At 39.4% G+C, this 16,455-nt stretch overlaps 1 protein-coding gene across 1 annotated transcript in view; it reads right to left on the bottom strand.

Annotated features, from left to right (window-relative positions):
- Positions 1 to 16,455, bottom strand: part of MAGI2 (membrane associated guanylate kinase, WW and PDZ domain containing 2) — a 610,224-nt gene that overhangs the window by 92,871 nt on the left and 500,898 nt on the right. The window contains exons 16-18 of the mRNA XM_027124164.1: positions 14,839 to 14,992; positions 9,821 to 10,016; positions 9,232 to 9,375 (exon numbers count right to left, since the gene is read on the bottom strand). Of these exons, the coding sequence (XP_026979965.1) occupies positions 9,232 to 9,375; positions 9,821 to 10,016; positions 14,839 to 14,992 (494 nt within the window). The remainder of the gene's footprint in view (positions 1 to 9,231; positions 9,376 to 9,820; positions 10,017 to 14,838; positions 14,993 to 16,455) is intronic.

Here is a 16,455-nt window from a genome sequence, read left to right as displayed (position 1 = left end):
AAGAAATAGTGGAATGAATCATAGTGGAAATTAGAATATACTTAGAACTTAAAATAATGAACATACTACGTATCGAAACTACAGCCTTAAATTCATACATTATTAATAGAAATAAAGAAAACTTCAGAAGTACTGAGCTAAGCATCCAACTTAAAGAGCAAGAAAAATGAGAACAGAGTAAACCCAAAGAAAATGGAGGCAGAGAAATATTAAATATAAAAACAAATGCACGGGCTTCCCTGGTGGCACAGTGGTTGAGAGTCCGCCTGCCGATGCAGGGGACACGGGTTCGTGTCCCAGTCCGGGAAGATCCCACATGCTGCGGAGCGGCTGGGCTCGTGAGCCATGGCCGCTGAGCCTGCGCGTCCGGAGCCTCTGCTCTGCAACAGGAGAGGCCACAATAGTGAGAGGCCCGTGTACCGTGCAAACCAACCAACCAACCAACAAAAAAACAAATGAATAAGCAAGAGAAAAAAATATGTAAGCTGGTTCTTTAAAAGAATAAAAAATGGACAAATCTCTGGCATGATTAATAAAGAAAAACAGAAAGAATACAAAAATAAACAATAGTCAAATAAATGAGAAGGGAACATAAATACAAATGCTTTAAATATTAAAAATATAATAAGATGATATTATAAAAACTTTGAAAACTAAGATGAAATAAATTATCAGAAAAAAAGAAATTTATCAGAAATGACTCAAGAAGAAATAGAAAATCTGAAGAATACCCTAATTATTATAGAAATGTAATGTGGTTTAAAATTTTCACACACAAAAAGTACACCAGACCTGGATGGATTTACAGGTGCGTTCTACCAAACATTCAAGGACAATTCTTAACTTAAACTTGTCCAGATGACAACAGCAATGACAATAACAAAAGGCATTATTCTTTCTCGCTTTATAAGGCTAGTATAACACTAATGTTGAAATCATTCACCAACACTACAAGAAAAGAAAATTACAGGCTAATCTTACTCACGAACATAGCTGCAAATATCTTAAAGGAAATAACAGAAAACTGTATTGAGCAATGCATAAAAAAGATCATCATGAATAAGTATAGCTTAACTGAGGAAATCAAGAATGATTTAACATAATAATCCATTAATATACTAATAATATTCTTAATCATGTTAATTAGCATATGAAAGGAAAGAGATCATATACTTTCTATGGATGCAGAAATAGTACATAAAATTCAACATGTATTCATAATTAACTCTCTAGCAAACTAGTAATAATCTGATAAAGGTTATTTATATAAACTCATTCAACATTATGTTTAATGGTGAAAGCATTCCCTTTAAGATTAGAAATAAAATAAGACGGCTTGTTTGACTACTTCTATTCAGCATCATACTGAAAACCAAGTAAATGCAGTAAAATAAGAAAAAGAAATAAAAAGACTTAAAAGGAAGACACAGAATTCTCATTATTTGCAGAAAATGTGATTATCTATGTAGAAAATCCAGAGGAAGTTACAGATAACTTATCTGAATTAATAAGAGTTTAGTAATTTTGCATGATATAATTGATCAATATACAGAAATCAATTGTCTTTCTTTTCACTGGTAACACAGTTAATTTCAATATTACATTAAAATACAAAAGTAAAAGTAAAACATGCAAATGCCTAGAATCAATCTAGCAGAATATTTTCAGGTATGTTATGGAAAAAACTATGAAACTTTATATAAGCAGTTTATGGAAAATCTAAATAAATGGATCATATCATGTTCACAAACAGAAAGACTCAATATTATAAAGATGTAAGTTTTTCCACATTTATTTATGGATTCTAAGCAATTCCAATAAAATTCCCAATAGGACAAGAAACTTCTAAAATTTTATACGGGGGGCAAAGGCCCAAGAACATTCAAACACTCCTGAAGAATTAAGATGTATGTCTGGGGATGAGGAAACAGGCAGTTTCTCCATCAAAACTCAAGACTTATTAAAAGGCAGATGAGTACAGTATTGATGTAGGTATAGACAAACAGACCAGTAGAACAGTATAAAGAATCTATAAACAGACCATTGCATTTATAGAAATTTTATTTATTATGGAGCTGTCAATGCAGAGGATATCCAATAAATGATGCTGTGACAGGTGGTTATCCATCTGGAAAAACTGAAATTGTATTTCTTCCTTTTACTACACAGAGGAATCAATTCTAGGTAATTAAAGACAGATATGAAAAAGCAAAACTATAAAACTTTTAGAAGAAGATGTAGGGAATCTTTAAGAATATGAGTTGGGAAATTATTTTTCAAAGATGACACAGAAAGCAGAATCTATAAAGGAAAAGGTTGATTAAGTCAATTACACTAAAATTAAGACCTTCTGTTTATCAAAGGGCATCATACAGAAGGTGAAACTACAAGCCATAAGCTGGGGTAAAGTACTTGCAACATGAAAAACCATCACTAGGAACATACAAACACTTCTAAAATCAATATGAAAAGAAGGAATGATTTAACAGAAGATGGGGAAAAGATATGAAGAGGGATCTTTATTTAAGAGGGAATAAGAAAGTCCAGTAAACCTAAGGAAAGATGATGAATATTATTTGTAATCAAGAAATGCGAATTTAAACCTAAACTATATGTCATTTTCTACCTACCAGAATAAGAATTTAAAAGTCTGAAATACAAATCTTGTGAGGATGTGTCGTAATGGAAACTTTCACATTGCTGGTATGAGTATAAATTTGTACAACCACCCAGGAAACTATGTCTGAGTTACTTAGTTAAGTTAAATATATGCTCTCCTAGGTATATAGTATAGTCTACAGAATTTCTTGCATATGTGCAGCAGGAAATATGTACAAGGATAGTATTAATTGCAAAAAAACTGGAAAGAACCCAATGTCCACTAATAGAGAAAACTTCAACTCTCCATAGACAAGTAGCATAGACTGTAGCATATTCACACCATGAAATAATTTACAGCTTCATGCATCAACCTGGATGAGTGTTATGAACATAAAGGATAAAAAGCGAACCACAGAGAAGAACATGTACAGTATGATTCATTCATATAAAGTTCACTGAGTGTACAAAACTAAGTGATACAGTTAAGAGGTACATACATATGTGGCAAGACTAGAAGAAATGACAATATTTAGGGTGCTGGTTACTTCTGGAGGCTGGAGAGTGGGAGGAGAATGGAATCATAGGAGACTGGAGATTTTTTTTTTTTTTTTTTAAACTGGGCTAAGGGTTCACGGGTGCTTGAATCACTGTTAGCATACATACCATCACATATGTTAGAAATATTCTTCTAAATGGTTTTATGTTTAATAAAAACAATATAAAACAGAATACTTCTATTCTGTAGTCACAGGTTAGTCACGTCTGGACCACAGAAGGAGAAGTGACAAATATAAAGGAAGCTGCCATCAGGGAAGTTTCCTTTTCATTTAAAAAAAAAAAAAATGGAAAAAAGAAAAAGATGGATAAGCAGTAAGTATCTTTTTCACACATTATTCAGTCTTACAAAATGTTGTTGGTGATTCCAAGGCCCACTGCAGGCTGACTTTTGTGTCATGTAAGTTTCAGGAAGAAGATACACCATTTCATACCAAAGTTTATGCAATGCTAAGTAGGCACAGACAGCTGTTACAGTTGTTAAGGGGATGAAGTTAAAAAGTTATGTTCTTTCTTTAAAATAAAAAAATATTTTATGGAAATGGGAAAATATTATACTCTTATGGAAACAGGAAAATACCTTTCCAAGAGCAAACCTGATCTCCTTTCAGATGTCTTTTAACTCAACTCTCAATTTTCAGTTAAGCACTTTTAGAACTACTATCCCTTCCCTCCACAAGTCTCCTGATTTCTTAGGAAGCTTCACCAGTAAATTCCTTCATATGTTCATTATTCTTTGCCTGAGTTTTCTGTTTATTGTCAGTTTTTAATTAGATTATGTCCCTAAGAGTGTTTTGCCAGAGATTTATTCATCAGTTATGAAAATTTTATCCCTCTCAACTTTATTAGACTATTTTACAAACTTAAAAAGTCTTCTTTTTAAAACAGATCCATTGCTATTTTCTAATACTTTCTTACACTTTTCCTTGAAATCTGAATGTCATTTGTGTTTCTCTTCTGATATTAGCCTTTTTGAATGACTGAGGAAAAGCTATCAGACAAGACGATTATCTTCCTATTTCCCATTCCCCTTATTTTCTACATTTACAGATTGTGTTTTGTTTTGTCTCTTTAACGTTTATTACATAGTATTAATTGATGTTGAAACACTAGCTACTAATTTAAGTCAAAACTTGCTACTCTCTACTTTTTTTTTATGAAGTGAATATTTCATGTAATTATGTTTCACATTGTTTTTCTTGGTGTTTATTCTAAATTGCACTATTCTATTCAAGCTCTATATCATGACATGTCATAATATCTAAGTCCCTCTCTCAATATCACAAGTCACTCACAAATTAATACCTCACTTCTTTGTCTTAATAAGAAAAATCAGTTCTACCACTGAGGTTCAACAAAGTGCACTGATGTTTCTAAATTTAATAAAGCAAATGTATCATGTTTGCTTATTTTGGAGGTTGAGAGCAGGGCTGAGGGTTTAGAAGGGATCAAAATAGTCATATTTTTAGTAAATCTTTAAATTCATTTCTTGTTACGTTTATATGTTTCTGATCAAGGAAGTTCTAGAAACTCTCTTTTAAATAAGCATTGAATTGATCTTCTGAAAAAGATTTTCTTATCCTCTCCCCTGTATCTAGACTTGGCTTGTAAATCTGACCCTCAGAAGGAGCCATTATTTTCCCCACTACTTTCTGACTGTGGTTTGCTGTCGGTACGTTCTCATATTTTTTTTTTTTTTTTTTGTGGTACGCGGGCCTCTCACTGTTGTGGCCTCTCCCGTTGCAGAGCACAGGCTCCGGATGCACAGGCTCAGCGGCCATGGGTCACAGACCCAGCTGCTCCGCGGCATGTGGGATCTTCCCGGACCGGGGCACGAACCCGTGTCCCCTGCATCGGCAGGCGGATTCTCAACCACTGCGCCACCAGGGAAGCCCACGTTCTCATATTTTGAGGGAACCCATTGACCTCATCAGGATACCTTACCAGGATGCTTGTTTCATCAAGTGGAAAGAAAGTATTTATTTAACAAAAAAATTGAGTAAACATACAATACTTTCCGAGGAGGAGGAAAAAATAATTCATGTTCTGTGGGAGTACTTCTTAATCAATTTGAAAGTTAGACAGTCTAACTTGCCAAAGATCTCTGCTAAGATTATTCTCTCTGCTGCAGGTGCCCAGAAATACTAGAGTGAAATCATTCACCTGGGACTCACTTTTGGGATATGCCCACCTGTCCCTCACCAGATCCGTCAAAGAACACCTGAGGTGCGAAGAACTTTGGTATTTCTCTTGGATGCCTAGGATATCAGTTGGATGCCTAAAGACATGCTTTAAAAATACGTATCTGTGCCATCATTTCTTAACATTCCCAGTGCGAGAGGGATGTTTTTACACCTCTGTTAGCCACCTCCTCTGACATCAGATTTACCTGGTTTTCTCTGTAATCTTAGCAAAGTCTTGTACTACTAAACAGGCGCATACCATCACTGTCCTACAACCAAGACTAACGTAAAAGACCCGGGAAGAGTCTCAGATTCAGAGACTAACGTCTGGTGCACTAACTCAATGTTCAAAACTAGTGCTACTTATAGCCCTAATCCATGGGCACAGTAATTCATTAACAGTTACATGAAATGATTTTTCAGAATCACCCAGCTCTTGTGTAGTAATTCTGAGTTGGGCAATTTTACTGTACTGAGTTTAATCTAAGACGTCCTGCTATTGCCAGGCACTTCCTGGCTTTTCCCTTCTGTTTCTGTTCATGAAAAAAGGAAAAACAAAACAAAACAAAACTATACAGTGTGTTCCAAACTTACTTGATCACAAAGTGTGTGTTTAGTTTGGGCACAGAGGCAGTAATGCATTAACACTGAAGGTGAAGGAATCGCAATTAACACGGAGAAATATGCCTGAGTGTTTTAAAGGCTGGGAAGGACCTGGTGGTGCTAGCTTCTCTTCTTCTTGAGCTTATTTTTAATTTAGCCTGTGAATGTCTAGTTCACCTACTTTTCTCAGACGTCTTGGAACTTTACGAAGCAAGCCATAATACCCATGGAATGAACAGCTGCCTTGTAAGCATCATCTGCACAGATATTTAAGATCTATACGCATCTGGGCAACAACGGTATCAAGGGGGAATTTTATAATAAGTTCCGAATTATTTTCACTGTTAAATTCCCAAATTGGGAACCTATATGTTATCGAGTTTATGCATTAAAATAATCAAACCATTGAGTCATGCAAATAGTAATCTATCCCGGTCCTTGCTGAAATAATTTAAACACATCTGTGAATTAAAGGTTATTGCTAATTAGTAAGTACTAATGAAGGTAGAAAAGATTAGCTTTAAATGATTAAATTTGATAATAAACATGAAAACAAGATCTGAATTAGTTATGTGCTATGATCAAGAACAATTGTTGATCTTTAACTCTACAGATACAAAATATTTATCAAATTCAAACAGTAGTTAATACGTTTGTATTATCTAGTAGCACCTTTGAACTTACATGATGAAGTAGTTTCCTTCCCTGACATGGAGTTTGTTACCCTAGACAAGTTCTCCGTTGATGCCGTTAAGAATCCATGAGTAACAAAAACCCAAAACAGGGCTTCCCTGGTGGCGCAGTGGTTAAGAATCCGCCTGCCAATGCAGGGGACAAGGGTTCGAGCCCTGGTCCGGGAAGATCCCACATGCCGCGGAGCAACTAAGCCCGTGCGCCACAGCTACTGAGCCTGAGCTCTAGAGTCCGTGCTACGCAACAAGAGAAGCCACCGCAATGAGAAGCCCTCGCACCTCAACAAAGGGTAGCCCCCGCTCGCTGCAACTAGAGGAAGCCCGCGCGCAGCCACGAAGACCCAACACAACCAAAAAAGAATAAACAAAATAAGTAAACTTAAAAAAAAAACCCAGAACATCTGAATATTAAGTATAACTCTTAAAAGCAGAAAAAAGTCATCCATTCATCCCTGCCAAGTTCCTAGCCTTATTTTAAAGATCAGAAATAAAATCAAACAGTACAATCTGATCGATAGAATTTCTGTGACTTTCAAGTGACCTGTTTTCTTTGAGAATTAAAAGCTAGAAATATATATAGAAGTCCAAAATAAACACCCATAATATCGAAAACTGGCCGTAATAACTCCTTTTGGACAGCCTGTACACAGAAAGAATGCATTGCTTTATAAAAATGACATGGAACACGGTGAAATATTGCTTATTTCTATAATCTTTGACAAGAAGTGAAAATACCATTTGCTGAAACCCAGGTAGAGGACTCATTTTTATCACCTGCCAGAAGAAAAAGCAGCTTTCCTAAAGTGGAGCACCTGCCTACAGAATCCTAAATCTGTGTTTCCATGGATTTAAGGACCTGAGGTAAACCACTGGAACAGCATGGAAAACTCCCTGGACAGGATCTAGGGGGAATGAACGAAGCCTGAGCCACACACATCCTAACTGTGCCGTACCTATGTCATGACAGCTTCCCTTTAGCTCAGTGGTTCCCAAACTTCAGCTTGTACCAGATTCACCTGGAGGTGGATCACACAAACACAGCCTGGCGGCCTCACTCCTAGAGTTTCTGATTCAGTAGGTCTGCGACGGGGCCGGAGAATCTGCATTTCTAACACATTCCCAGGAGATGCTGATGTCAGGGACCACACTGAGAACTACTGCTCTGGCTTAAATTTTGATTAGCCATTTAGACCATTTGTTATAAAATGTGGCCATCGTTTGTTATAAAATGTGGCCACCGTTTGGAACCCACACCTCTAAAATCCACTTGTGGGGTAAGGGGAGGTCCCCTCTCTCAGGGCTCTGGTCATCTCATTCATGGCTTCTGTGCTGTGTTGTCTTCCAATGCACCGCAAAGATTAATTTTGTTCTATTGAACCACTTGTGAGTTGGCTTTGCAGCATGTTAAGAAAGTGGGAACCAGGAGCTAAAAAACCATGCAGAGACCTATTCTAAAACCACATGGAGAAGGGGTAAGAGGAGGCTGGTGTTGGATCAAGGCGGGGACTGTCATTCTCCTGAGTCAGCCTTGCCTGGGTTCAAATTCCAACTTGGATACTTCCCAGTTGTCAAGGGACTGTAAAGGCATGGAGAAAAATAGACACATTTACACTTTCTACTTCTGCACCATGGATGATTCACTGACTCGGAAATGAGACTATAGAAATGGCAGACTGGGTGGTAGGAATAAGTTTCATTCCACTGACAGGAGCAATCGGTTGGTGAAACTCAGCACGAGAATCTGAAGCTCTAGAACCCAAGAAACACAGCTTTTCTGTATTAACTTAAAGAACAAGGAGGGAGGACAAGAATAAGTCTAGATTTTATTTATAATAACTAACCTTTTCTATGTGCTTCCTAGATGACATTTTATAGAGAGACTGACTAATGTTCTGTATTGTTCTCAAGTTTTGTTTCACACCTTTAGAGGAAGAATCAGTTATGCGTCAACCAGACGCCTCAAAGTAACTATTACATTAAAAATCCGCCCTCAGCTTAAACTCTAATTGGAACATTTTTGACTGCTACCATTTTTAAGGACAACATGTATCCAAGAAGCCTCATTCCCCTTTCTCCTGCTTCTTTCTGCCCAACGTCAAAGCCAAAGCCAGTCAACTCAAAAGAAGTCCCAAAGAAACACAAAACCGTGTGAAGAAAAAAGCATGAAACTCAAAATAAATTTCAAAAGATTCAATCTCAGATAAAAACTGAATCCTCAAACCACGCAAAAAATTATGGAGCCATGTTTCCATTTCAAGCTATTTCTTAGATTACTTTGTTTTCTTTCGTTTGTTCTTTAGAGAAACATACATATATATGTGTATATATATATGTGTATATATACATGTGTGTGTATATATATATATATGTAAAACACCATCTTGAGAGTTTTCAATTAGAAGCCATAAGAAGGAGAATGAGAGATAATTCTTAAACAATGGTTGGGCAAACCTTTAGAAAACTGGATCATGAAATGGAAAGAAGGCAACGTCTGCATCAAGTCAGTTTGCTTAACAGCAGGTCTCACTGCTCCTCCAACACCACAAGGAGCGTTTCTTTCAGAATTAAGCAATTCTATAAAAAGAGAACACTCTTACCCTCATCCTTCCGTTTCTTATTGCTGGCCCATCTTCTGCCAATCTCAACACGTACAAATCCATTTTGTACTCCCTCCCTCCACGAATACTGAATCCAAATCCTTTGGCTCCTTTCTCCATGTCCACAGTGAAATAATCAAAATCCTTTGGGGTTGGGGAGAAAATAGAATAAACAATTGTTTAATACCAGAGAAGCTTCCACGGTCTGTCCCTCTGTTCTCCTTCTCTCTCATAGTTAACGTGTTCCAACTGACACGATATCGTGAGGAGTAATGTGATTTCCCCATCTAGCAAAATGCAAGACAAGATTCCAAAGGCCTGAGCAGATCTGAACACAGTTTCCTCAGTCGTTAAAAGAATCGCTGGGTAGCTTGTTGACTTTCATACACATCCTTCAGTACTCATCTCTTGACTTGGCAAACATGTAACTATTGCATATAGGCCTAAGTGATATTATCTCTCCTTTGAATTTTCTCATTCACTGCTGTTGAGCACCATAAATAAATGCACCAGAGTTGTGTGTGTGTGTGTGAATGACAGGTCTGCTGATTGGAAAAACGAAACAGATGCAACAGGATCTTTGAGGTACCTGGGGCTGCCTGTAGTCTGACAGAGGGAACTGCCTGGTGTCAGGGGAGGGCTGCCTGTAGTCCAAGGGCGGGGCTTGCAGATAGTCCCCTCCTGGGGGCTGCCGGTAGTCCAGTGGGGGCTGCCTGTAGTCCGTGAACGGAGGCTGTCGGATATCTGGTTTCACATCTTGCCTTGCTTTTACTTCTGACCTGTAACTAAATGAATGGAAATGGTACTTGCTTTGGCATCTCAGCATTCTAAGGAGATTCGAATGACTTTAGGACCTCCGGGCATGTAGAGGCCACACCTCTTGGTGGTCCTTTTCATGTTCAGGATTAATGAGAAGATTCAATAAATGATAAGTATTATTTTAAAATCTTTGACAAATGCCATACGGTATACTTTTCATTTGGCTCCTTAAGAAATCAAGGTGAAAGTGATGGTCACTTAGAACTTTGTGGAAAAGGACTTAGGGATAACCTTCTTTGACTTTGCTATTTAAAAACTGTGGAACTGCAGCAAATCTAGGGACTCACACACTTCACTGTACATCCCCAAACAACAGTCTGTCTTAATATCAGTAAACCAACGGTTTCAATTTTTTTTTTTCTCTCTCTCTCTCTCTGACACACACACAGCATCCATTACTTCATGAAAACATGATTGAAGTGATCTCTAAACACTCGATGAATATCTAACTAAAGGCTCTTTTAACCTGTTAGCTTGGGGCTTTTTGAATATCATACAGAGGTTAAAGGAGTGAAAGTAAGGTATAATCACCAACTACGAATCAAGCAGAAAGTCACTGGGTCATTGCTAAAAGTAGAAACATATCACACAGAGGTTTAAATACTAGACCATAACTCTTGGGCTTAGTACCAGACACTATCATGGTCATTAGACAGAAGGAAAGGCAGAAGTGTTTATGTCTAACACTTGTCTTATTCTTGTTTCTAGATATTATTTCTTGTTTCTAGTTATTAATAAATACAGAGACCAAAACGAATTGTTTAGTTCTGTTTTGTGAATCCAAATTGCTCTAAATTGAGGGGCTTCCAGGGCCAGAAAAGGGCTAAAGTAGCCAATACCTACAATTATGGGATCATTAATAAGATAAACTGAAAAAATGATCACCATAATATAGAGGCCACTTAACTCTGTAGTTCATTGCCTGTTGCCATGAAAACACTCCATATAATGAGCTACTTAGGGATACAGGTCGATTAGAAAAACACATTCACACACTGATAGTGTATGGCAATAGATGTGTTTATTCAGGGTTTTGAAAGGGGGTTAGAAATGCAGTTATTTTAATAACGCTTTGAGTCGTTCCCATTTGTTACTTAACTTGCAGAAGTGACACATTCCTTTTGGGAGGTGCATAATTTAGGCTTTGCTTTATACCTCAGGAAGCTGCCCACTCACCTACTGAGAGTGTGCATTCTGAGAATAGAATTATTTAAAATACGCTTTGAATAAGATGCTTAACTAGGCAAACACATGAATTGAACAAAAAGAATTGGACTGGGTGACATGTGTTGGTGTGTATCGGCTCCTTTTGAGAAATCACGTGCTTGGGGCTTTAGAGGTTGCATTGTTTTAAGTTACAGCACAGTCACTTTATGTTCATTATCTCTGGGGTCTTGGTATGGAGTATCCATTATGAGCTTCGTTTCCAACCAGATGTGTCATGAGGTATAGCAGAAGAGGGTGAGATGTTAAGAGTCTCCCCAGAGCCTTAGAAACAGGGACGGTTAGAACTTGTAACAGCAGCCATCCAAGCCTGCCTCTGGGCATTCCCATTTCATTCAACAGTGTCACGTACAGGATTTTATGTTGAAGAAGAATTCTTTAATAAGGAGAATATACTTAATTTTTATGAGTGTTGTTAACTTTTAAGTGAATGATACACTAGTTAGGGCAAAAATTGTTACTCTGAATTTGTGAAACACTTTATTTTAAGGAGAACTCAGGATCATTAAAAACAAACAGCCTCTTAAAAGTTCCTTTACTTATGAAAGGTTCGTAGATTGTATATCAGTATAACTCTTCGTAGCTATTAATTCCACTATTAAAGAGACTTTAGAGATGATAAAACCAGATTGCTAATGGTAAATTCTAGCAGAATTTTATGGTATGAATAAGTTCCAGAATCAAAAATGCTGCCCGTGTGGTAGGGGATCTTACGGTGGGCTTTTGCCTCATGTGGGCCTTTCAAGAATTGCTTCCAGCCTGCAGCATCTAGTGCACAAAGTCTATGAAAGAAGTCAATTTCCAATGCTTTCCACTAATCTTGCTATTTAAAAGAAGTAAATAATGATTGCCTTTGCTGGGAAGGTGATCTCTGCTATTTCTTACGTTCATTGCTTACGTTCTTATGTTAAACTGCTATTTCTTATGTTATTGCTTATGTTCATGTTAAAATTATTTTGTTTCCTGAGCATGCACCAAAAGGATGTTACGAGACAGAGAAATGAGTAGAGGTGTGCAGAGTGTCAGGAGGAAGCCAATTCAAGAGTAAATAAGACAGGATAAAATATTCACTTCTCCTAACTCATAAGATAAAAATTTGCGAGCAGATTGTCACTTTATTTTATCCCACTTTAACATGGCAACTGGCTCAATTTGACATGTAGGTGGGCACTTCTTGTACAAATGAATTAATAGGAAATTCATACTGTGTGCTTGGCATACAGGCTGTCTTGGAGACATCTGTAGCCTGATCTAGAAAAAGGCAAAGAGTTTCTCTCTGATACCATGACCATTTTTAAATGCAGCTAGAAAAATGGTTCTAGTATCTGTGAGATTATGGAATCTCTTCATTCATTTGGAAAAGAGCCACCTACTAACAATCAAACAGCTAAGCCAGGAAACCTCAGTGGCAGGAAAGGACCCTAGAACAGGAGCGGGCGCTTCCCAGGCATTTAATATTACTGAAGCAAAAACAGCTAAGAACTCTGGGTAAATTTGTTGGTAATTTATAAAAATTTGGACCAGGTCAATCTGTTAATCCCAGAGTCAGTACATATTTTATCCCACAGTCAGGCAAAACAAAAACAAAGACAAAAACAAAGACAAAACCATCCAAAGGCTGTTGCTTCTTTGACAGAGGCCGAGTCCCCGATTGTAACTAGTAGCCGATGGGGACAGGATAGTGGCCTTTGCCCATTTGTCATTCTCCCCACTGAACTATAACACACTAGGGATGAGATTACCCACCTGCAGGCCAGAAGCAAGAGTCCAATTTCAGGGAAGTTTAACTCTGGAAAGGGAAGACGCAGTTGTGGCTGGGAGGTTTAATTGACAGTGGCAGAGCCAGGAGGAAGCGTCTGAAGCTGGCTCGGAGACTGCTGGAACACTCAGGTCCTTCCTCCTAAATCTCAAGTGAATCCCGGGGAAAGCCAGTGCAATGTGTCCAAACCACACATGCTGAAAGCCCACGCACCTGGGGCTTATGACTGCGGCACCCAGGACATACTCCTCTTCTGGACTGTCAAATGCTTGCCTCTGTATCATGTACCTTATGGGGCTTAGTCATTTTCTTCCCTGGACTACATTAAAACCATAAACAGCTGAGGACAACAGATATTTATTTTTCTATGAAAGCAAATGGGAGAAATCAGAATAGAACAGGGCTTCACGGAAAGAACACTTCTGGCACGGGGCAAGTATTGGCTTTGCAACATTGTGAGTGGTAAACCCAGAAAGTTCTGGGACTCAAAAACTGGGTCTCACTTCATCTTCACCAACAGGGGAGGCAGGAGATGGGTAGCAGATGTGCAGAAAATGTTAGAATCACGGAAAGGACCAGTGAGGGTTTTGTTTTCTGAGATGTTCCCGTGGGCTGTTCTATTTTTCTCCTTTGAAAGGGCAAAACCAACATGGGAACATGTCTTCATCTCTTTCTCTAATGGTGCAACCTAACCCAGGCTCCCCGTTACACACATGTCTCAATAAGAAGACAGTGTTGTTTTCCTATGGCAGCCTTTTATTCTGCAAGTTCACAGGGCCTGATCACATTAGTTCGTGATGTGAAATGGAAGAATCTCATTAGACCGTGGGCAGGTGGATATAAGGTAAAATGCAGTAAAAATACTAACTTACATTCAGGCTCACAAATCCTTCAATGTTTCCCACCTCCACACCGCCGTTATTCTCCGAGCCATCGTGTGCATGGCTCGGTGGACACGGCGGCCACTTCTAACTTCATTCGTTCTGATCAGCCTCCAGCGTGCTCTCTACGGGGCCAACTGAGAGATCTTGAAAAGCTACTCCAAGATGTCAGTTCTCAGCTTAAAACCCTCCAATGACCTCTCACAACACGTACGATAAAGATCAAAATCTTTAACAAGGGCTTCCCTGGTGGCGCAGTGGTTGAGAGTCCGCCTGCCGGTGCAGGGGACACGGGTTCGTGCCCCGGTCTGGGAGGATCCCACATGCTGCAGAGCGGCTGGGTCCGTGAGCCATGGCCACTGAGCCTGCGCGTCCGGAGCCTGTGCTCCGCAACGGGAGAGGCCACAGCAGTGAGAGGCCCGCGTACCGCAAAAAAAAAGAAAAAAGAAAAAACTTTAACAAACCTATGAGACGCTTTAGGGCAGTTCCTCACCAGCCAGCCTCACTGGCTTCATCTCAAACCATGCTGCTGCCCCTCTGCCCCCACCACACTGGCCTTATTTCCCTCCTTCGTGCTTGCCTACTACCTCCTGCCAAAGGGCCTTTGTATATGATACTGTATATTGTATATGTGACTCTGTCTGGACCCTCCTTAATGTGCTCTTCAGCTAGTTAAACCTACTCATCTGCAATGATGCATCATTTCCTCAGGAAAGCTTCTCTTACTGTGAAGGACAGACACCCGTATTTGCTAATGAAACTACGTTTACAACATACATACAATCTCAAAATCACACAAAGGTGCACACAGTGATTTCTACATTATGCAAATCTCTCTCCTGCCTGGGACCTGTCCTGTCCCAAACTCTCTCTCCCTCCACGTCCCTCACTACTCAGCAGCAGAAAAGCCAGAGGAGACTTTACCTGTTTTCATGTCCCTGCAGCTGAAGCGGCTGAGGAGCTGGCTGGGCGACAGGACTGTTGGGGGTGGCGGGGCTGGGCTGGGCCAGTGGGCTGTGCTGCTGGGCCAGCGGGCTGTGCTTCTCGGAGCTGGGCGCCGAGGCCGGGCTGTTGAGCTCTGCGGTGGGAAACCAAAGAGGCAAATGCAGTCAGGATGGCATTTGATAAAGGGCAACAGGTGGCCAGAGTTTGTTCCTCTGCCTCCTCATGTGACTCAGGGCTTTGGTTCTTCCAGTTTCTGTTAGGTTTTAAGACAGCAGCGTAGACTTAGCAAGTTCTAAGACCGCTCCTGGAATTAGTATTCTTCCATTAATCACGAGGCTGCTGAACAAGGTTATGAACACAATCTCTCGTCATTTTGTCAGAAGAAAAGATTACCATGAAAAACTTATTAAAACGATGAAAAATAATTCAAAGGAGTAAGCTCTAAAATATATTCTATTTGTTCCAGCATTACTTGCTGCAAGAAAAGTGTTTTAGCCACTACTTTTTTGGTTGTAACGAGAAGTCCTACCAGTATTCCAAAGTTTGGATAAGGAATTAACCATAAGAAAAGTAAGTGCTTTTCACAATCCTTTCTTCAGTTCCTTGTTAGTCTTATTGCCTAATAACCCTCTGTACTCCATGGTTCTCTGGAAAGAGAAAAGAACATTGGACAGAGGAAGGTTCGTAAGTTGTTCTCTGTTAAAACTGCTTCTTGGTCTTTCTTGTTTAGCATCAAATTTTCAACTGAAGTTATCTCTCCATGTTGGAATAAGAGCAGGACAGACACATTGCATACTGGGAAGGGAGAAGCAAGTCTTTTGTGACCAATTTTGATTAGAGTTAACTTCTGTTGAATATTTTATACATAATGTTTTCTTCAGATAACAAGTTAAAAATGGTCTTTTTTTTTTTTTTTTTTTTTGACTGGGTGACAAAAAAGAAGTGATCTATTAGCATTCCCTTATAAATCACTCTCCCCTTTCTTTGCTCTCACCCTAAATTTTAAAATTTCTCCTCCACTTGTATCAGGGTTTCTCAACCCTGGCACTACGGACACTTGGGGCCAGATAATTCCTGCTGCGGTGGGTGGTCCTAGGCTCTGTAGGATGTTTACAGAGCAGCATCCTTGTCTTCTACCCACTAGACACCAGTAGCACCCCTGGCCCAATCATGACAACCAAAAATGTCTCCAGACATTGCCAAATGCCCCCTGGGGGGACAAAATCACCTCCACTGAGAATCACTGTTTTCTCTTTATAGTCAGGCGGCTGTTGATGTCTGCTTGTTAGATAGTCCCCAGAGGAAAGGAGGAGACCGAGTAAACCAGAGGGGACAGAGGTGAGTGAGCCCATCCTTCTCCATGTGGGCACTGTGGTCCACTCACCAGCGAGCTCCAGAGGCTGAATTCCCAAATGTCACTAATGAGCCAGCAGCTAGTAATGAACCCACTGTGTCTGGAAATGGTGAAGTGATGGTGAATCGGTGCTCAGAGAATTCCGTGGTCCCTTAAGGCTTGGTTGTGAGTTGTAATGCTCACTACTCCTCAAGCCTCAGGGGGGAGTCCTTGCACAGAGAAATTCAAAAGGCTAAGTGGAA

This window comes from Aethalodelphis obliquidens, unplaced genomic scaffold, assembly GCF_003676395.1.
Source record: "Aethalodelphis obliquidens isolate GAN/ISIS:26980383/991018 unplaced genomic scaffold, ASM367639v1 scaffold27, whole genome shotgun sequence".
NCBI classification, from domain to species: Eukaryota; Metazoa; Chordata; class Mammalia; order Artiodactyla; family Delphinidae; genus Aethalodelphis; species Aethalodelphis obliquidens.
Note: the sequence above shows the minus strand (reverse complement) of the source record. Positions and strands in the feature narration are given on the sequence as shown.